This window comes from Mobula hypostoma, chromosome 8 (genome assembly GCF_963921235.1).
Source record: "Mobula hypostoma chromosome 8, sMobHyp1.1, whole genome shotgun sequence".
Taxonomy (NCBI): Eukaryota; Metazoa; Chordata; class Chondrichthyes; order Myliobatiformes; family Myliobatidae; genus Mobula; species Mobula hypostoma.
This window is the reverse complement of record NC_086104.1, coordinates 86,097,427-86,119,893: the sequence shown is the minus strand read 5'-3', so window position 1 is coordinate 86,119,893 and position 22,467 is coordinate 86,097,427. Positions and strand designations below refer to the sequence as shown.

At 40.6% G+C, this 22,467-nt stretch overlaps 1 protein-coding gene across 6 annotated transcripts in view; it reads right to left on the bottom strand.

Moving 5' to 3' along the window:
• Positions 1-22,467, bottom strand: part of ralgapa2 (Ral GTPase activating protein catalytic subunit alpha 2) — a 538,758-nt gene that overhangs the window by 430,130 nt on the left and 86,161 nt on the right. For all 6 annotated transcript variants that reach the window (XM_063056244.1, XM_063056246.1, XM_063056245.1 and 3 more), the window contains exon 2: positions 2,742-2,852. In XM_063056244.1, coding sequence (XP_062912314.1) covers positions 2,742-2,852 — 111 coding nt within the window. The remainder of the gene's footprint in view (positions 1-2,741; positions 2,853-22,467) is intronic.

The following is a 22,467-nucleotide window of genomic DNA, read 5'->3' as shown; positions in this document are numbered from 1 at the left end:
GTTGACGCTTAACTCCATTTCGCCAATCAAAGCAAAGAAGGAGATTGAAATATTGAAACGAATGTGGGAAGCGAGCGCCTACTGCCTGTCTTTTGAACGCTCATGTGATCACTCTGCTACCGGAAAGGGAAGACTGCCTTTTGATCACTGGTGGGGATCGCTCTGCTGACGGAGAGGGTGGCCTGCCGCTGTGTCCAGAAAATGTTACCCAGGTTTTCTGTGTTTTCGATATGGACATGGACTACAGAGTTGCTTTCATTCTCATGGTTTTTTAATATTATGTTTTTCGCCCACTCTTTCTCATATTTTTGTGTATGGGGAAGAGGTATTTGTTGGGGGGGGGGTTGATGTGCTTACTCCATTTTTGTTAGCTTTTTATGCAAGGAGGAGGGATTTGGAGGTTGATGATCGTGCTGCTGTTCTTTTGTTTCTTCTCCATGGCTATCTGGAGAAGAAGAATTTTAGAGTTGCATACCTTGATAATAAATTAACCTTTGAACTTTGAATATAGGCTGCTGAGCCTGACATCAATAGTGGTAAAGTTACTGGGAAATATTCTAAGGGACTGATATATGAGTATTTGTGTAGAAGTGGACTGACTAAGGATAGTCAGCATGGTTCCATGCATTGTAGGTTGTATCTAACCAATCTTAAGAGTTTTTCAAGGAAGTTCCCAGGAAAGGTGATGAAGGCAAGGATGTTGTCTACATGGAATTTAGCAAGGTATTTGACAAGGTCCCACATGAGAGAATGGTCAGGAAGGTTCAGTCGCTTGGCATTCAAAATGAGGTAGTAAATTACACTGGCTTTGTGGGAGAAGCCAGAGAGTGGTAGTGGATGGTTACCACTCTGACTGGAGGCCTGTGACTAGTGGAGTGCTGCAGGGATTGGTGCTGAGTCCACTGCTGTATGTCATCTATATTAACGATCTGGTTAACTGGATTACCAAGATTGGGGGTGTAGTGGACAGCGAGGAAGACTATCATGGCTTGCAGCAGGATCTGTACCAGCTGGAAAAATGGACAGAAATATGGCAAATGGAATTTAATGCAGTTAAGTACAAGGTTTTGCACTTTGGCAGGACCAGCCAGTATGTTTTACACAGTGAACGGTAAGGCACTGAGGAGTATGGTCAAACAAAGGGATCTGGGAATACAGGTTCATAATTCATTGAAAATGGAATCATAGGTTGATAGGATCATAAGATATCTTCAGGCACATTGGCCTTTATAAATCAAAGTACTGCATACAGGAGATGTTGAAGTTGTATTAGACAGAGGTGAGGGCTGATTTGAAATATTGTGTGCAGTTTTGGTCAGCTACCTACAGGAAAGATGTAAATAAATTTGAAAGAGTACAGAGAAAATTTGCAAAGATGTTGCTGGGTCTGGAGGACCTGAGTTATGTGAAAAAATTTATTACTTGGAATGTAGAAGACTGAGAGGAGATTTGATAGAGATATACAAAATTATGAGGGGTGTAGACAGGGTAAATGCAAGCAGGCTTTTTCCACTGAGGTTGAGTCGGACTACAACTAGAGATCATGGGTTAAGGGTCAAAGATGAAAAGTTTAAGAGGAACATGAAGGGAAACTTCTGCACTCAGAGGGTTGTGAGAGTATGGAATGAGCTGCCAGCACACGTCGTACACTTGAGTTAGATATCAACATTTAAGAGAAGTTTGGATAGGTACATGGATAGTAGGGGTATCGAAGGCTATGGTCCAGGTGCAGGTCAATGGGAACAAGCATTATAAATAACTCAGCACAGACTAGATGGGCCAAAGGGTCCGGTTCTGTATCGTACCTTTCTATGACTATTGCGGGCCAGAGAGCCTGTTCCTGTGATGTATTGTTCTCTGTTCCATCAACAACCACAACTTAAATAATGCTCAAGGATATAGCAGCTTTTGAGTATTTCCGCCCAGAAAAGTGAATGCCGTTAATAAAAATAGCATCACAAAATGATTGACCACTTCTGCTGTTACTCTGCCAAATGGATTTCCAAGGCTAGGTATGGAACAGCAACATTTGTACAGCAAGGCTTAACATTCCTCCACAGTTTAAATGGGAAAGATGCATAATATGTTTTCAGGATAAATCAAGCACATGGAATAAAAACAAAATAATTAGGATGAATAAAATAGTCCACTTTAAAATTGTAAGGATCTTACAACAAATAGCAAGAATGAATCATGTGAACCTATATTATTAATAATTCTCATATTTTCAGAGTTATCTCTGCCGTAAATTGCAAGATATAACTTGCTATAAAAGGTATAATGGATAATTAATATTCAAATACAGCAAGCATTTAAATGTGATGAATGTTTTAAAGGCCATATGCTAATTGAATGAAGAAACAGTTAAGCATTAGGAAGCTTTGGAGATTCTCAACTTGTAGCCTGTCTTTAAATCACTTAATTGACATTATACAAAATTAGTATGTTGCTTTTATTTCCTCACACAAATTCCAAAACTAGTATACTCCCTCAGACCAAACAAATTCTTAAAATATCTGAAGAGCAGCAGAGACAAAAATCTCAGAACCAGTTCAGTGAGCTATCAATGCAGTAAGATGTGTAAATATCTTAACCATTCAAACCACCGCAAAATAAGAAACAATGCAACTATCAATCAACATTCTAAAAGTTGTTAAAAACTGAAAATTACTTGAGAGTTTAGTTCAAAACTTTAATGGAAACATAAGCCATAAAAGTATGTTTATCATTTAAAAAATTACCTTTTTGTTTTAAGCTACTTTCCAGTGTGAACAGGTTTTCGAAGAATATAAAATAAATCTGAGAGTAGTTGGTTTCAAAGAATTGCTTCAGTTCACTTCTTTCCAAAGTATCTGAAATATTAAAAGAATACTTACTATTACATATTGTCATAGAGCACTACAGCACAGAAACAGATCTTTTGGCCCATTTAGTCATACTAAACTATTATTCTGCTAAGTCCTATCAACCTGCATCTAGACCAGGGGTTTCCAACCTGAGGTTCACGGACCCCTTGCTTAATGGTACTGGTTCATGGCATAAAAAAAGGTTGGGAACCTCTGACTAGACCACAGCCCTCCATATACCTTTCATCCCCGTATTTATCAAAACTTCTTGTAAATGTTAAAATCCAATCTGTATCCCCTCTTCTGCTGGCAGCTCATTCCACTCTTTCTGAGTGAAAAGATCCCCCTTACGATCCCCTTATACATTTCACCTTTAGTTCTAATCTTACCCAACATACAAACAAAACCAAAAAAAAATCAATTTAACACAAATATAAAAAGTTCAAGTTTTGGTATATCCATTTGGCTAATACATCAATTTCCGGTATTTAAACCCCTAAATTATGTATATTGGACTTCTGAAAAGGCAAAGAAAAAAAACTCTGAAAAGCATTCACAGACATCCCACCTCTCCCGGAAGTTCCGGGAGTTTCCTGCATATTAATAGTGGCTCCCTGATGCCCACAATTTATATACAATGTCCCGGAAATCAATTTTTTTGAGAGCGAGCGAGCAAGAGCGTGAGAGAGCGAGCAAGCGAGCGTGAGAGAAAGAGAGAGCGAGCGCGCGCAAGAGAGAGCGCACCACGGCAGAGTGTTCCAAAAAAGAAAATATAAAACGTATGTCACCCCAGACTACACTAAAATGTACCCCTGCCTAATAGGGGTCAAAAATAATGACAGTGTTGCTCACTGCACTTTTTGCAACAGTGACTTTTCTATTGCCCATGGTGGGTTAAGACTGTAAAAGACATGTTGAGATGAGTTTAACAGGTGTCATTCATTCATTAGCATAACTAACGTTATTTAAACTAGCTGGCTAGCTGCTAAGGAGCTACTCTATTACAGACATCCCACCTCTCCCGGCAGTTCCGAGAGTCTCCTGCAAATTGATGATGCTACCTCCCTGAAATGAGTTTTTGCAGGGTGGGATGTCTGCATTCAGAATATTTAGTATAACCTGTAATGATTGCCTAGAATGATAACTAGCTTGTATTCCCATGTCGCACATGATTCAACCTAGGAAGCCTATTTCTGTCCCATCACTAGGTTTAAACTGTGGCATTCCCTACTTAACAAAATAGGAATAACTTCAGCAGAAGGGCTACAATGGTTCCAGAAAGTTGTTCATCAACATTAAGGGCTATAAACATTAGCCTTGCCGTGAAGCCCAGATCTCAAAAGATCAGCTGCAAAAAATCTTACAATTCAGTATCTAAATTAACTAATTTTATGAAGAGCCATCCCATCCCCAACCGCCCCCCCCCAATAATCTCAATATTCATCAATACTTCTGAACACATTAGCATTAGTAGCATTAAATTCAACCACGGGTATTCAATCTATTCTAAATGTCTTCTTAGTCCAACAGCTGATCAGTAGACATTTCAAGCAGACACAAATTACAACTTGTCTACTCTGCTTCACAGGCTTATACACAATACAAAGTCGTGTGCAGAAAACGGAGGACGAAAATAGTAGGTGAAAGATTTTGATGTAATGCATAAAATGGGTTTGCATTTAGCAAACAATAAGTTGAAAATAAAGCACTGACAATTATTAGTACAAAAATGACGTATATTATAGTACATGTTTTTACAGGGAAGGTTACAGTTACGGATAACACACAGCAGAATATTCATTGGATGAGAAATGAGACAAAGAGTACATAGCTGTAGCTTATCAGATGGGCAATCATATTTTTAAAATTTTATATCTGTTTACCTACAGGTTGTATTTGACCCATCAAGAATGATAATAACGCAATTACAATACCTAACATAATAAATGGCAGTGATGCTTCACTACCAGACAAGCTCAATGCCTTTTATGCTTGCTATGGAAGGGAGAATAAAACTACTGCTATGAGGATCCCTGCATATGCTGGTGATATTTAACCCAATTCTGATTCTTCGATGTTGAACAGAGCTATAATGAACTATAATAGTCATCACAATTATGAATGACAATTAGCATGACCCAAGGCATAGATAAGTACGTTTGATCTGCAGTATAAAAAAGTTTAATCAAAAACATCTATAAAGAACATTTTCAAGGAACCATCAACAATGTGCAAAATTTCAAGCCAATCTTAATTCAACATTGTCAGATTGTTCTATTTTCAAGATTGAGAAACTCATATTAATATAAAAAACAGGCCTGTAAACAATATGGTTAAATTTCTTTGTCATATTCCCTTGCTCTTTTCTGTCCATTTCATTAATTATATATCCAAATAACACTAATTTGGGATATTCTGTGATGCATAACACTTCATAAATCACCAATGACCAAGATCCTTACCATTTACAAGCACTTTGCATGATTTGCTTAAATTCCTGGTATTGATGGAAACGTGCTACATTGGGAAGAGGAGGAGGACTGCTGGAGACAACTCCTTGCCTTTTATTTAGCTGCACATTCCACCAGCTGCCTCACCCAAGTACAATCCCTTGCCTTTGCCTCTCACTCAACATTTCAATAGCAATGTCATCGTATTGTTTCCAGACCCAGTTATTAACAACAGTGTTATTCACACTTAAATTTAAATAATGTCACTTAAATTTTCCAACCTTCAGCTTCATGCCATTGGTTTCAGTCTTCGCACTCTGATCTTTATGTACATTCCACTTTCCCTTTAAATGTAAGAGCCTACTGCTTTTCACTTTCCTGGATTTCTCTCCCTCTTATTTATCCCTCTATAAAGCAATTGTGGACTTAGAACTTGCTGGTTCAATATGATATTGCACTTTATTGTTCACATGCACTACACTTTCTCTGTCACTAACACTTCATTCTGCATTCTGTTATTGTTTTACCTTCTACTACTTCAATGCACTGTTCAATGAATTGATCTCTACGAACAATATACAAGACATGCTTTTCACTGTACCTCAGTATGTGCCATAATATTCTAATTCCAATATCATTGAACTAGCAAGTTCTAAGTCCACAATTGCTTTGTAGAGACAGGTCACTGGTACTGTACAGTATTGTGCTAATCACTACGCTACCGTGCCACCCTCACTCTGAGGAACTCAAACCTCTCAGACCTCTCGTCTTCAGCACCACTGATGTTGACAGAAGCATGTGCACCACCCCTCACCCTTTCTGAAGTCAATGACCTGTCCTTTTGTTCTGCTGACGTTAAGGGAAAGGTTGTTGTTATAACACTATGTTACTATGTTCCCTAGCTCCTTCCTGTACTTCAACTCATTGTTATTTGAGATACAACCCACTATGGTGGTATCATCTGCAAACTTGCAGAACAGAGTTAAATCTGAATCTGGATATGCAGACTAAGCCATGCAAAAGTAAAAGATAAAGTTGCTCTTCATATTTTGTCCTGGTATTTGTCAGAAGTTTAGAAAATGGAAGTAACCTAGAGAAGATTTGGAATTCCATCATATACTCTGCAGTCAACTTCACACATTGAGTACAGCACCTTCCAAAAAATGAATCCACTCAATAGAGAGTTATGAATCTGATGCATTGCCAAACAGTAGAGAGTAAATGTTACAATTTCAAATTAAAATGCTCTCCTACACACAATATCCGGTGTTTCATGCCCTCATCAATTTCCCTCCATGTTCTCTCATTAATCCTTAACCCATTCAGCTCCAAATGGCAATTCTCTGTTCTGCAAATGCATGGGGGTATTCCCACTTTTCAATAATATTGTCCATAAATAATAACATTTTGTGCATGGATGTCCCTGGGAATTACTCAAATAACCGATCAGCTATGTCATTTTAATTTTGCACGAACCAATTATTGTTTGTACCTTAATAAAAACAGCTTCTAAACCAAAGGTTTAGCCATGGGCACTTGCATGGGTCCCAGCTATACCTAGCTTTTTGGCGGCTACATGGACCTGACTATATACCAAGTCTACACCGGTATCACTCCCCAACTCTTCCTACACTACATCCATGATTGCATTGGTGCTGCTTCTTGCACCCATGCTGAGCACAGTGACTTCATCAACTTTGCCTCCAATTTGCACTGTGCCCTCAATTTACCTGATCCATTTTTGACACCTCCTTCTCCTTTCCTGATCACTCTGTCTCTATCCCTGGAGACAGTTTATCTACTGATGTCTTTTATAAACCCACTGATCATCACAGCTACCTGGACTATATCTCTTCCCACCATTTCACTAGTAAAAAATGCCATCCCTTTCTCTCAGTTCCTCTGACTCAGTCACATCTGCTCTTAGGATGACATTCTTCATTTCAGAACTAATGCGATGACGTCCTTCTTCAAAGAAAGGGGCTTTCCTTCCTCCACCATTGACGCTGCCCTCACCAACATCTCTTCCATTTCGCGCACGTCTACCCTCATCCCATCCTCCCGCTACCCCACCAGGGAAAAGAAAGGGATCCTCATGTCCTCACTTAACACCCACTAGCCTCCATTTCCAGCACATAATTCTCCGTAACTTCCGCCATCTCCAACAGGATCCCACCACCAAGCACATCTTTCCCAGCCTCCACACTTTCCACTTTCCATAGGGATCACTCCTGACACAACTCCCTTACCCATTCATCCCTCCCTACTGATCTCCCTGCTCGTACTTATCCTTGCAAGTGCAACAAGTGCCATACCTGCCCCTACACCTCCTCCCTCACTACCATTCAGGGCCCTAAACAGTTCTTCCAGGTGAGGTGACACTTCACTTCTGTTGGGGTCATCTACTGTATTCTATGCTCCCGGTGTGGCCTCCTGTATATCAGTGAGACCTAATGTAGATTGGGAGACCACTTCGCCGAGCACCTATGCTCTTGTCTGCCAGAAAAAGCGGGACCTCCCAGTGGCCACCCATTTCAATTCTATTTCCCATTCTCATTCAGGCATGCCAGTCCATGACCTCCTCTCTACGGCTGTGATGAGGCCACACTCAGGTTGGAGGGGCAATGCCTCATATTTCATCTGGGCAGCCTTCAACCTGATGGCATGAACATCAATTTCTCTAACTGTTGATATTTGCCCTCCCCCACCTGCCCTTCATTGCTCCCCTCCCACCTTACCTCCTTGCCCGCCCATCACCTCTCTCTAGAGCTCCTCCCCCTCCCTTTTCTTCCATGCTCTTCCACCCTCTTCTGTCAGATTCCCCTTCTGCATTCCTTTATCTCTTACACCTATCAACTTCCCAGCTCTTTACTCACCCCTCCCCTGTCCCAGTTTCACCTATCACCTTCCACCTTGTATTTCTTCCTACCCTTCCCCCACCTTCTTGGTCTAACCTCATCCTTTTTTTCCAATCCAAATGAAGGGTCTCGGCCCAAAACGTCATGACTTATTGAGTTCCTCCAGCATTTTGTGTGTGTTCCTTTTCACATAATCAAATGGCTTCATTGCCATAAAACCTGTCGACATTTTCCATTCTCAAATCTCTTTATTCTTTTCACGTCAATATCATGCAATCCTAAGTCAATTATGACATAAATAATATGACCTACACATCACACCACAATGTGCAATGAGGTAAGTTTGAGGACGTACTACCTGAAGGAATGTCATTTCAGAGTTAAGCAGTGTTAAAATATGCAATATTCAGAAATGTGAAGTAGATACAATGTCACAGTACATCTTGCAAAGACACTATCATTGCAACAATGAATGGTATATGGAAAAGTTATGGCCAGTGAGTTTTCAGCTCCCATGGGATAACTAATCTGAAAAAAAAAATCTCCAAGATGTTGCTAAATAAGGCTGGATTTGATGTAATAGGTTTGACGTGGAAATTAAAAATTGCCTATCAAAGGTTTCAAAATAAGAATTTTCTGCTTGGCCAACAAGAGCCACAAAGGGAGCAAGAAGCCACCAACATAAAATTAGCACCACTTAAGATATCTTTGGTATCAATTCAGAGCTAAGCAGCATTAAGATATTAAGATTGCAATATTCAGGAAATGTGAAATAGATTGAATGTGAAGATAGGCATTGGACTATCTCAGCACATCTTGCAAAGACACAACTATTGCAAAATGAATTGCATATGAAGAAAGTTATGAACAGTGTGCTTTCAGCTCCCATGGAGCTGAACCAAGAAATGATCTGCTGCACCGAGAAAGGGATAGCCATTTTCAAACACAACAATTACAATGTAAAGCACAACACTGGATGTGGCTCAATGATAGAAAAGGCCTCTGCTGCTCTGAGGATATTTACCAGATGAAATCAGACAAGAGCTGTCCAGATAGTCACTGACACCTTCCTTAAGTCTTTTTATTATCAGCCATCCAGGAAGAACTCTTGCATTCAATGTCACAAACTCCATCAAGCTCAGATTCATCAACAAGAACCAGTGACCACTTTGCCTCTATTCTCCCTTGCCATCACCTCGATATGAAATGCATCATGAATTAGGAGTAGGATTACACCATTTGACCTCTCAAGCCCATGCCATGATTTAATCACATCATGGATTACTTGATCACTTATTGAATTTCCTATTTCCATCTGTGTGCTTTTTTGAGAATCTCCCCAAAAGATAATTAAGATTTCACTAGACAAAGGATGAACGTTCCAAAGACATTTAATTCTCATCAGAAAACTGCACCTCATCAAGATTTTTAATAGTCGAATCCTCATTCCAGATTTTCCCACAGGAGAATGTGTACACCCTGTCAAGACTTCTCAGGATGTTGTCAGTTTCAACTGATGAGTATGCTGAAAGGTACACATTTTCGTCTAAATCCACATTGAAGAGTTAGTTGTCAATAAAATGCTTTATTTCAGAAACCTGTGTTAACATGTTGTTAAATGGCTAGGCTTTTTTGACACAAATTCTTAAGCCCTGGAATGCAACTGCACTTTTTATACTGAAACTTATTGGAAATGTTTTTTTCTCCCCAAATAAAAAAATGTTTCCCCAGAATACACCTTTGCAAATCAAAGAATGTCTGCATAGTCAATGTAATACAGGTTTGAGTACTCCTTATCTGAAATGCTTGAGGCCAGAAGTTTTTCGGATTTCAGATTTTTCTCATATTTTGGAATATATAATGATATACATAGCTTGGGACTGGCGTAATTACCAACTCTGACTTTATGTGCTACTGGTAGCAACCTTTGTCTTGCACTTGTTAATCACACAAATGTATTTAGTAAAAATTACTTACTGTTAATATCATAAAATATAATGTGTGCGGGGTAACAAAAGCAGCACAGCAGCATTGGGAGTATACCTGAATCAGCTGTTTAACAACAATAAAACAATGGTAGACTTTCAGTCTCCACCTACGATGCTGCACTTCGATTAAAAAGATTACAGTACACTGTATTGGTGTTTTACCTTTTTTAGGTTTTATGTAAGGTATAAAAACAATCAGCATTGTCGACCTGTTCTGGTGTTCGATTTTCATCAGCGACTCTTTTAAAAATGTAATGCCATTACATAATGTATCAAACAATCAGCATCGTAGACTTGTTCAGGTGCTAGATTTGAGACCAGCAGATGCTTTAAAAATTTAATGCCATGCCTTTTCTTAAACTTCTGCAACCAGGCTGCTGAATATTTACAATTACCTTCAATTTTCAGTTTGTCATATAGATCTTTGCTTGTTTCATGATCAGCATAAGGTTAAGCAGCATATGTTCACTCCAACGCTGATGATACAAGATTGAGACCTTCATTTTTTGCTTTATGCAGTGGTTTTCTATTTTTCATTAACTTCTCTTCATTACACGTGTCAGGTCACTTCTTGATCTGTCCGTGGTGCAGAGACCTGTGCATCACCTGGGAAGTTTCCCTGCGCCATGTGGAATTTTCCATTTGTGACGTCACGTCAACGCTCAAAAAAAATTGTATTTTGGAGGTTTTCAGATTTTGGAATTTCAGATAAGGGCCACTCTACTTGTATTAGTGGTCAAGACAATTAGTTACTTCTCAAATTGAAAAGAATTTTGGAAATGTTCACAGTATTCTAGTTAATTTGCACATATCCTGGTTTTATACAACAGACCAATTTTATACCAATATCTCAATTCAAAGTGTAAGCAAGCATGTTTTCACATAAAGCTCTAAAAGCTCTTCATAATTTTCCCCTAGTTTGGTTTGCATTACATATTTATAAACAGTACAATATTTTGGAAAAATATACAAACATTCTTAAAATAATTCTCTCATTTTGTCAATTCCAGTGAAGGTTATGGGACAATTTCCAATCAGCAAGTGCTCCATTTACAAAAAAAAAATCTATTTTCATAAGTGGATGCACATGCACATTCATAAACATACACACAAATTTGTTGCCCTCAATAGCATGCTCATAAACTAATCTTGCTATCAACAAGAAATTACCCCAGAGGCCTACCTTTCCTGGCATGCAATTCAAATCCAATTAGATGATCCACAAGTTATTTTTATTTGATCCATACAGAAAATCTCTGCTTGCAAAATTCTAACCACATCATCTTATTATCAACATTTCTTATTCATGACACATTCAAATATGACTTGTTGAGATATTTAAATAAGCAGAAGCACAGTCAAACCCTGCTGATCTCAAGATGAATACAAACTACTCATAGAAGCTTATACAGGCAGCGCTGGGGTTATGCAAGGGTTCTGTAGCTGAGAACTAGCTATAAGCCAATCTTTCTCAGAGTTGGAAACATCCATTTTCTATAGTGGCCTGTATTATACTTCTCTGTATATATTTCCTTTATTTTTTTCATTTCATCTAATATCTTCTTCCTTCACCCTAACATAACTCACAATCACACTAATAGAACATGTAGTGTTGAAGGCATCCCAGATTTTGTGTGGCAACCCAAGAAAAAGATCATGCTTTAACCATTCCAGCTTGCCGATGTAAACAATCTCACATATAGCCGTCTTTACAGTCTGACAAACCACTCTACCAGCTGACAATCCACACATTATGTTGGTTCCATAATATAATTTGCAAGGGACATTTTAAGTTGTTCTTTTTTGAATCAACTGGGGATTACCATCTAAGGTCTGCACTATTCATAAAGCAGAAGCACGTTTCGTGTTATTGTTGCAAACACGAGGAAATTTGCAGATGCTGGAATTTCAAGCAACACACATAAAAGTTGCTGGTGAACACAGCAGGCCAGGCAGCATCTATAGGAAGAGGTACAGTCGACGTTTCGGGCCAAGACTCTTCGTCAGGACTAACTAAAAGAAGAGCCATGTTATTGTAATTAGTTTATTGATGTCACATACACCGAGGTACAGTGAAAACCTTGTGGTACAGATTAATTAATTACAACAGTGCATTGAAGTAGTGCGAAGTAAAACAATAACAGAATGCAGTATAAAGTGTAACAGATGCAGAAAAAGTACAAGTGTGGTAGACATTAAGGTGCAAGGTCAGAATCAGAATCACTTTATTACAAGTATGTGAATCATACCAGAATTGATTGTGGTTTAGTGCCAAGCATAAATTGCAGGACAAAACCATAACAGACACCACAATAGCAACCAAAAATTTACAAGACAATATTGCAAACAGCCATGAGCAATCAACAGTTAGCAGAACAGTCACATGCACAAATGTCAATAATGAAACTTAAATAAATGTGAACATATGAACAGATGAACTAATTATCAACAGATCAAAGACAGCAGGAAAGACTATTTAACGGATGTTGTGCAGGGACAATTAGGGTATCACATCTGACTGAGTTTTGTTGAGAAGCTGGATAACTACAGAAAGAAGCTTAGATGACATGTAGTCCTGTATGCAGGGATTCATCTTCGAATCTGGATGAGTATGTCACAGAGCGTGCTACGAAAACTTGCTGTACATTCTCACACCAAAAGCATTGAATGAACCAGAGGTTTGTCATCTGCTGAGAGCTAGATCTGTGGCATTTAAGTCATCTGGAGACCCAGCTCTGTACAACAAAACCAGGCATGACTTGCGGAGGGCTATTTCAAGAGCGAAGAAACAATCCAAGCGAGGTTGGAGGCAAAATCGGATGCATGTCAACTCTGGCAGGGTTTGCAGGACATTAGTTCCTACAAAGCGAAACCTAATAGCACGAATGGCAACGATGCTTCACTACTAGATGAGCTAAACGCCTTCTATGCTTGCTTTGAAAGGGAGGACATAACTACAGCTGTGATCTCTGTCTCAGAGGCCGATGTCAGGCTGTCTTTAAGGAGGGTGAACCCTCATAAGGCGGCAGGCCCCGATGGAAGTAAGGTTCTGAAAACTTGTGCTAACCAACTAGTGGGAGTATTCAAGGACATTTTTAACCTCTCACTGCTATGGTCAGAAGTTCCCATCTGCTTCAAAAGGGCAACAATTATACCAGTGCCCAAGAAGAATATACTGTGAGCTGCCTTAATGATTTTGATTATGACTTAATGCCTTAGGTTACCTGGACAATACTAACACTTATGTCAGGATGCTGTTCGTTGACTATAGTTCAGCATTTAACACCTTCATTCCAACTTTCCTGATCGATAAGCTATAGATCCGTGTACCTCCCTCCGCAATTGAATCCTTGATTTCCTAACCAGAAGACAACAATCCATGTGGATTGGTGATAATATATCCTCCTCGCTGACTATCAATACTGGTGCACCTCTGTAGTGTGTGCTTAGCCCACTGCTCTACTCCCTCTATACCCATGACTGTGTGGCTAGGTAGAGCTCAAATGCCATCTGTAAATTTCCTGATGATATAACCATTGTTGGTAGAATTTCAGATGGAGATGAGAGTGCATACAGGAGCAAGATATCCCAGCTAATTGAGTGGTGTCACAGCAATAACCTGGCACTCAATGTAAGTAAGATAAAAGAGCTGATGTGGACTTCAGGAAGGGTAAGACGAAGGTACATCAACCAATCCTCATAAAGGGATCAGAAGTGGAGTAAGTGAGCAACTTCAAGTTCCTGGGTGTCAAGGTCTCTGAGGATCTGACCTGGTCCCAACATGCAGCTATAAAGAAGGCAAGACAGCAGCTATATTTCACTAGGAGTTTGAAGAGATTTGGTTTGTCACCTAAAACACTCAAAAATTTCTATAGATGTACCGCGGAGAGCATTCTGACCGGCTGCATCACCGTCTGGTATAGAGGGGAGGGAGCTACTGCAAAGGACCGAAAGAAGCTGCAGAAAATTAGTAAAATTAGTCAGCTCCATCTTGGGTACTAGCTTCCGTAGTATCCAACACATCTTCAAGGAGTGGTGCCTCAGAAAGGCAGCGTCCATTATTAAGGACCCCCAGGACTTGCCCTCATCTCATTGTAACGATTACGTAGGAGCTATAGAAGCCTGAAGGCACACACTCAGCAATTCAGGATCAGCTTCTTCCCCTCTGCCATATGACTCCTAAATGGACATTGAACCCATGAACACTATCTCACTTTATTGAAATGTATTATTTCTGTTTTGCACTAGTTTTAATCTATTTAATATACATACTTACTGTAATTGATCCCCCCCCAATATTATCATGTATTGCATTGTACTGCTGCAACTAAGTTAATAAATTTCACAACACAAGCCAGTGAATAAACCTGACTCTGATTCTGATTCCTGGTGTTGATGGACTTGCCACATCTCCCTGATGGTAACTTGGTGAAGATGTGGCTGCTAGGGTGGGGGGAGTCAGCAGAAATTTTTTTCAGGTCTTTTAATGTCAGTAGCTGGCAGTCAATAATCTTGTCTGCTGAGTGGACCACTCGCTGCAACCTAGGCTTGGAGAGGGAGGGGACGGTAGGAAACCAAACACTCTCAATGATGGCTGAGTAAAAATTCATCAGTTTTTGCTCGGAGATGTTAAAATTCCTAAGGTGGCAAAGGAAGAACCATTTCTGCTGGACTTTCCTAGTGATGAGCGTAATGTGCTTGTACCACTTCAATATACTGGTAATGGTAGTTCCCAGGAATTTGAATGACAAACACAAATACAGCCTGAGCAAATTTCTGTGGTGGGGGGGAGGGGGGAGAATGGGTCAATCCTCATTTTCACTGACTTGATAGCATTAAGCTTCAAATTGTTACCAGCATATCATGCTGCAAGACGGTCTACCTCTCTTTGACAGTAAGTCACATCATTATTAGAGATGAGACCAACTACAGTAACTCATAATGAAATTTGTGAGGTCAGAATTTGCCTTAAACATTTAGTGGTCTTACAACAGTGGGTCAGATGATGTCCTTGAGCCTGGCTTTTATATCTTCTGCTAAATGGGAGAGGGGAGAAGAGAGAATGTCCAAGGAGGGTGGGGTGTTTGATTATGCTGGTTGCTTTACTGAGGCAGTGAAAAGTAAAGAAAGAGTCCATGGAGGGAAGACTGGTTTCCATGATGTACTGAGCAGTGCCCACAATCTTCTGCAGTTTCTTACAGTCACAGATAGAGCAGTTGCCATAGCGGTGCATGCAGATTGCTTGTTTTCTATGATGCTTCCATAAAAACTGACAAGGGTCAACATGGATGTGCCAAACTTCTTTAGACTCCTAAGGAAGTAGATGCATTGATGTACCTGACATCCAAAAACAGAATGAAAGAAAAAAACCTGACCTGCAACATATAATTGCACAAGAGAAGAATACAAGGCAAGAATGTAAATTAATTAAGTTAAAGCAGTACTTGGTCTGCCTGCAAGGGACAACTTAGGAATAGGCAACCATATAATATACTTATTACCATATTTATCATGGCTTAACATCACAAAGTGGATAAGGCAAGCAAATCAAAGGCTAGTATTCTGCTTTCCCTCCCAAATCCCCAAACAGCTTCAGCATTTCAGTCAGAAGGGTGTCTGAATATGTGCTCCATCTACCTGTAATAAAATAGGACAAACACCAGTCAGCTCAAAAAAATTCCAGGATAAAACCTGCTCTGCTTGGAACTCTCCTACTGCAAACACGTTTGTGGAAGTCTGTACCATCCATGGAATTCACTGAATTAAATTTCTCTAACACCCTGTCCAAGAGTGTCTATACTGGAAGCCATATTTCACCATACTGCTACTATTCAAGACAGAAACATGCCACATTTCCCCAAGACCAAATACAGATGCATATTAAATGCCAGCCTCCCCAGTGACATCTAAATATATTTATTTTTGATTTAATCTATTATCCAGTTTTTTTAGATTATGAAGACACACAGTCCTCTTTTATTGTCATTTAGTAATGCATGCATTAAGAAATGATACAATATTTCCTCTGGTGTGATATCACAAAACACAGGACAGACCAAGACTGAAAAAAACTGACAAAACCACATAATTATAACATATAGTTACAACAATGCAACAATATCATAACTTGATGAAGAAGTCCATGAGCACAGTAAAAGCTCGAAGTCTCTCAAATGTCCCAAATCTCACGCAGACGGGAGAAGGAAGAAAAACTCTTCCTGCCATGCCCGACCACAATCCATCTCTGAGTCATTCAAAAACTTTGAGCTCTGATCAGCTCTCCAACACCGAGTACTGAGCAGCATCTCTGTCCGAATGATTCGACCTCAATCTCGGTCGCCAACAGCAGGCAAAGCCGGGGATTTTGAGGCCTACCCTCTGAAAGTTTCCTGACCACACAGTAATGAAGGCAGCAAACAAGCGTTTCAGAAATTTCTCCAGATGTTCCTCTGTGCTTTCACGTCCCTCTCCATCAAATCAGAATTGTCCACAGCCCCTATTTAACAGATACAATATCATTTTCACCGGAGGGTTGCGCACGCGCAGTGTGCTGCTCTCTCTCCTCCTGCCGCTGTTGGAGGTTATACGACTAGATGTTTCAATCCCTTTGATGAGCAGATCCTAACCCGGGTCATGGCATTGAAATCTTTACGTGGGGCTTGGTGGGTGGCAGATGCTTCCCAGGGGGTCATTAGGTGGGCACCCCCCCCCCCTTAGATGTTTCTTCAGTTTAAGCCCACTACATCTCCAGAGGGCTCAACAGTGTAACCCGACATCCCAGGTGCACCCCCTCCACAGCTGGCCACCCATGGGTCATTTTAGGGCTCAGCTACCATCACTCCTCTTCATCCGTAACCAGTGGGTGCTTCACTCGGCTACCTCCAAGAGTTCATTTATAGCTTGCCACTAGTTCTGGCCTTGGACTCCCATCCTTTAAGCAATCTGACCATGGACGTAGCCACAAATCCTCTGAAGCCAACCTCTACTGGAAAAATCTGCACCTTGTATCCATACTGCCTAGTGTCTGCAGCCAGCTCAGCATATCTTTAATGCTTCTGCTCATACACATCGCAGACTGCATTTTCCCAGGGCACTGTGAGCTCTGAAATTACTAAAGCCTTCAGACTGCTGGACCACAAGACCAAATCTGGTCTGACGGTGGTAGTGGGTATCTCTGGGGCAAATATTAGCCTTTTGCCAAGGTCGACAGCCATGTTCAAGTCATGAGCAAGCTCCAGTATGCCTGACACCAACCGTGTCACTGAGGGTGGCACTGTCTGTCCTTGCCAGACAAAGGGGATGGTGATTCTTCCAGTCATATGGGGCTTAGCGTTGTTATTCAGCCTTTGCTTCTCCACAACGGATAGCAAACATCTGAGGATCCAGTTGTGCCTCCATGTGTGTCTTCCTTGAGTAAGGCTTACTTCGCAAGATGAGAGGATGTGCTTGAGGTTTGCTGTTCTTCCAGAGAATGGACAAGCTGGGTCTTCACAGAGCCACTGGTTCAGATTTTTGGAGTTGGGAGAGCATCATAAATAGCTCTTATAAGGAATCTAATCTTTCTTCCTTCCTTTTCCCACAAGTCTTTCCAGCTAAATTTTCTTTTCTCAATGTTCACCCACCTCGTCCACTTCCCTGTTTTGCCTGAGGTACTATTCTTGCATACCTCATCTACTGTCACTGTACTTCCTCCACCACCATAGCTTGCCTTTGCTTTTGTGTTGTTGCCTTTTGCCAAATGGGCCTATTTGAGCCTGTGCCAAGGCCCCGTCTTCCAGATTGCACCTGGCCCTCCATGTCTGCAAACCTGAGTGCTGCTTTTGCCTGTTTTACTGATGCTGCTGGACACCACTTTCTTCCTGTTAAGGTCCTGGATGTAGTATCCTGGACAACACTGTCACGAAATTCTGGGAGAGTCATAGAATGCCTCACCTTGGCACACTTGAACTCTTCAGTCAGCCCCTTGACAGGCAACTCCAGAGCTCCTTTGCCATATTAGGTAGATGTTACTTAGCGATCTTGGTAGGCCCATCCACTTCTTAATGAAGGAACTAACTGTCCTCTCCATCTTTTCAACATGAGTGATGGGAACTTCATACAGAGTCAGTGACCACCACACCCGAGGGAGCAATCCAAACTGAAGGCACCAGAGCTTGAGGTTTCCTGGCAGCAAAGTCTTATTAATGCACTTAAGCCCTTTGGTGATTTCTTCTCTCAACTGTTTCACTTGATTGGTATCACTGAGGTTTACATTGTACTAACGACCCAAACTTTTAACTGGCATTTGATGTTTGAATGGAGCTTCTCAAGCAACCGTTTGGTACATGGGATGGTAGTTGTCAGGATGGTTAAATCATCCACAAATGCCCTGATTGGTGGTAGATGTACTCCTGACTTCAGTTGTTCTCCTCCTACTACCCATTTAGAAGTTCTAATGATTACTTCCATTGCCATGGTAAAGGCCAGCAGAGAGATGGTGCAACCTGCCATTATGCCCATCTCCACAGGGTAACAGGCTGTGTTGTACTCTGCTGTTATCAATGAGAACTGGAGATCTCAAAAGCAGACTTTGACCTGAGTTGCAACACCTTCTGGTACATGGGAGAATTCAAATGAAGACCACAGGACGTTATGTGAGACTGAACCAAAGGCATTGGCGACGTCCAAGAACAAGATGTGGAGGTCTCTTCTTTCTCTTTCAGCAGTTTGTATTTGATGCCAAATTATACTTGTGTGTTCCAAGCAGCCAGAGAAACCTGCTATCCCTGCCTTCTGCACATGTGTGTCGATAAAGTTGTTTCTCTCCAGGTAAGCAGACAACCTATGACACTGAAAAATATTTCCCTTCAACATTTAATAGATTTATTTGCCGAAACTATCCATTTTCTGAGGAATCTTTTTCATTAGGAATTAGAATTCCTCTTGCACGCCGCTATGCTCTAGGAGTAAGTTTATTCTTCCAGCCCACCTTCATCTGTTTCCATAAGTAGTTCAGGACTCTTGATGCGTTTTGTAGTTTGTACAGAACTCCATTTGGCCCTGGCGCAGAAGCGGCCCTGGCCCACTTTACTACTTTTACCTCACTATATCTGGGGGGACTGAAGTCAAACTGCAGATCTGGTCAGCTCTCCACTGTCTGAGCATGTCAGCTTCAGATGATCTTCCAACTCTTGCTTTGGCATCTTAGGAGTTCCATTCTTCTGCTTTGAGAAAATGCTTTTCACAAACTTGTAGGGGTCCTTATAGAAATGTGTCCAAGTGCATTCTTTCTTGTTTCTTTGATGTTGTGCCTTTAGTTCTGCCTACAGGGTACTGGTTTCTTCTCTTTCCTCCATGGTTGATTTTCTCCACTGTTTCTTCAGTTACCGTCTCTCCTTAATGATGACCTCTATCTCCTTTTGCCTTCTTGATTTAGGCTATGCTGGCAGCTTTGTCTTAATAATTGTCCCCACTCCAAACCTTTCTGCTCTATAGTTGTATATGAGGTCACCCATCCTCTCAATTCTCTTCTCAACTGTGCTCTTTAGACCATAGAGGAGCATGCACAGATCCTCATCGACCATTGCCCACTCTTTCTTGTTGCAGGTTTTCGGCTATTTCACACATGGCTTTTTCACCTGCTGCTTCTTTTCTGCTGGCTGGCCTTGTCTTTCAGTTGTCATTGAAGACCACTACTGATGTGCTCTTCTGAGACTGCGCCTGGGTTACTGATGCTCTGTAGACTTTGGGTTCCATCCTCTTGCTGAAGTTCATTTGACTTACTCGTCCTTTCCCTCGAGTAGAACTGGCCGATGCAAAGTCCCAGTCTTGTCTCCTTCAAGCACTTCATCCTGCCCTGGTATATCTTCAAGACCCTAGCAAATGTTACTTTATACCAGCCACAGATGCAGCTCTGGGGTGTGCTTCCTGCTGGTGTCACTGACTCAAGTACTATACTGTCTTTGTTTCTCATCGTTGAAGCCATGCCATGTTCTGGATCAAGGTGAACCAGAACGGAAAGAAAGTTATGACCAAAAATAAAATAAACTGATTCCTACATTAAGACCAGTCAATTATATTCACAACAAATAAACAGGTACAGAATATTACTTAAAATATATTACGTTGAAAAATACACCCAATCACAGACAACAGCTCATCTAAAAGGAGCTTGGAGTCAATGATAAAATAAATTACAAATGCAATACCAAAGTATTAAAGTGTTGACTTGCAATTAGTTCTGTACTAAATTGATGTCAATCTACAATTCACAAGCAACTTTTTTTCTATTTTATCTAATAAAATCAAATAAATTTAATCGAAATTGTTTAATTTCTGATTGCCAGTTCCAAAGGAAGATTAGCTACATACCTTAACATTCGGAATAATCAAACTACTTCATTAATTATTTTGACTTCAAGCTAAGCTTCAGTATATACAGAAATAAGGTGCTTATTATTCTTTTGATCATATAAGTTCAAAATTAACAATCATTTCAGTTGTCTGGATTGTAGGTTGAACTGCGTAAAGTAACCTTTGGGATTAATAGCCTCCCTTCATAATATACTATCAATTAGTTTGGTTTTAGCTTGGTATAAAGGGGTTCTTTGCTTTTATAGATATAACATAAGAATTGCAGAAGGTCATTAAATTGCAAAAAAATGACACATTTAACCAACATTTAATCAATTAGAATTAGATCCTTAGTTAAATCATGCAATAATGATTTATAATATGGCCTTTGATATCTTTATTTACATAGTATTTGGCAGCTAATTCCAATTTAATTAATTGGTCATCCTCAAAATCTGTTTAGTGAAACTTATCTCTAAGATGAGTACAGGTGTCCCCCGCTTTTCAAACGTTCGCTTTACGAAACCTCACTGTTATGAAAGACCTACATTAGTACCCTGTTTTCGCTTTCAGAAGGTGTTTTCACTGTTACGAAAAAAAATCAGCGTGTGCCCTGAGCAGCCGCTCCTCCCCCGGATTCGGGATGGCATTCTCAATGCTTAAACACGTGCCTGTGAGCAGCCGTTTGCAAGATGAGTTCTATGGTATTGGAAAAGCCTAAAAGAGCTCATAAGGGTGTTACACTTAGCATAAAACTAGACATAATTAAGCATTTCGATCATGGTGAACGAAGTAAGGACGAAGTGAGTTTGGCTTATGGAAGCTGACGAACATGATGTTGAAGAGGTTTTGACATCCCATAACCAAGATCTGATAGATGAAGAGCTGATGCAATTGGAAGAAAAAAGGATAACAATCGAAACAGAATTCAGTAGCGAACTGAACGTGAAGCAACTGCGTGAGATTTTCACTGCAATGATAAAGCATGACTTTAATTTTGAAAGGGTACGTAGGTTGAGGGGATATTTGCAAGATGGTTTGAGTCCTTACAAAGAACTGTGTGATAGAAAAACGCGCGAGGCTCAGCAGTCAAGCAAGCCTTCCACATCAGCCACAGCAGATGACGAACCTCGACCTTCGACATCCAGGCAGGCAGACATAGGAGAAGATGACCTGCCTGCCCTAATGGAAACAGACGATGACAAGATGACACCCCAGTGTCCCACCACCCCAACCCCCAGGCCACAGACAGATACCTATTCGCGGAGAATGCAACGGTAGCCAGGAGGCACACAGCACATCTTTAAGAAAAAAGCCGAAATAAACATGCTAATTAATTAGGTGCAGCCCGACACGTAATTGTCGGCCCAGATCAGAGACGACGCAATCAGAAATCGGCACTGATCTGGGCCGACAATTACGTGCTGGGCGGCACCTAATTAATTAGCATGTTTGTTTCGGCGTTTTTCTTAAAGATGTGCTGTGTCCCTCCCGGCTACCACTGCACCCCTGAATGCTTTGTGGATCAGTATTGGTTGGTGGCCCGGAGGGTGGGGGCCACTGCACCACCCAACCTGCGATGACTCAGTCTAACACACCAACATCAGTGTGCTCGGCGCTGAACCAATTCCGGTAAGTGATACTACACTGTACATACATTATTTCTACTTTATATAGGCTGTATATTTTTACGTGTTATTTGGTATGATTTGGTAGCTTCATAGCTTAAAGGTTGCTGGAGAGCACTTGTGCCATGTTTTTGCCAACAGCGCTTGCGTGAGATTTTCTGCTAACGGCGCTTGCGTGAGATTTTTGCTACGGAGAACAGTGCAGTAATGATTGTGGAAAAGTATTTCTACTTTATATAGGCTGTGTATTTATCATATCATTCCTGCTTTTACTATATGTTACTGTTGTTTTAGGTTTTATGTTATTTGGCATGATTTGGTAGGTTACTTTTGGGTCTGCGAACGCTCACAAAATTTTACCATAT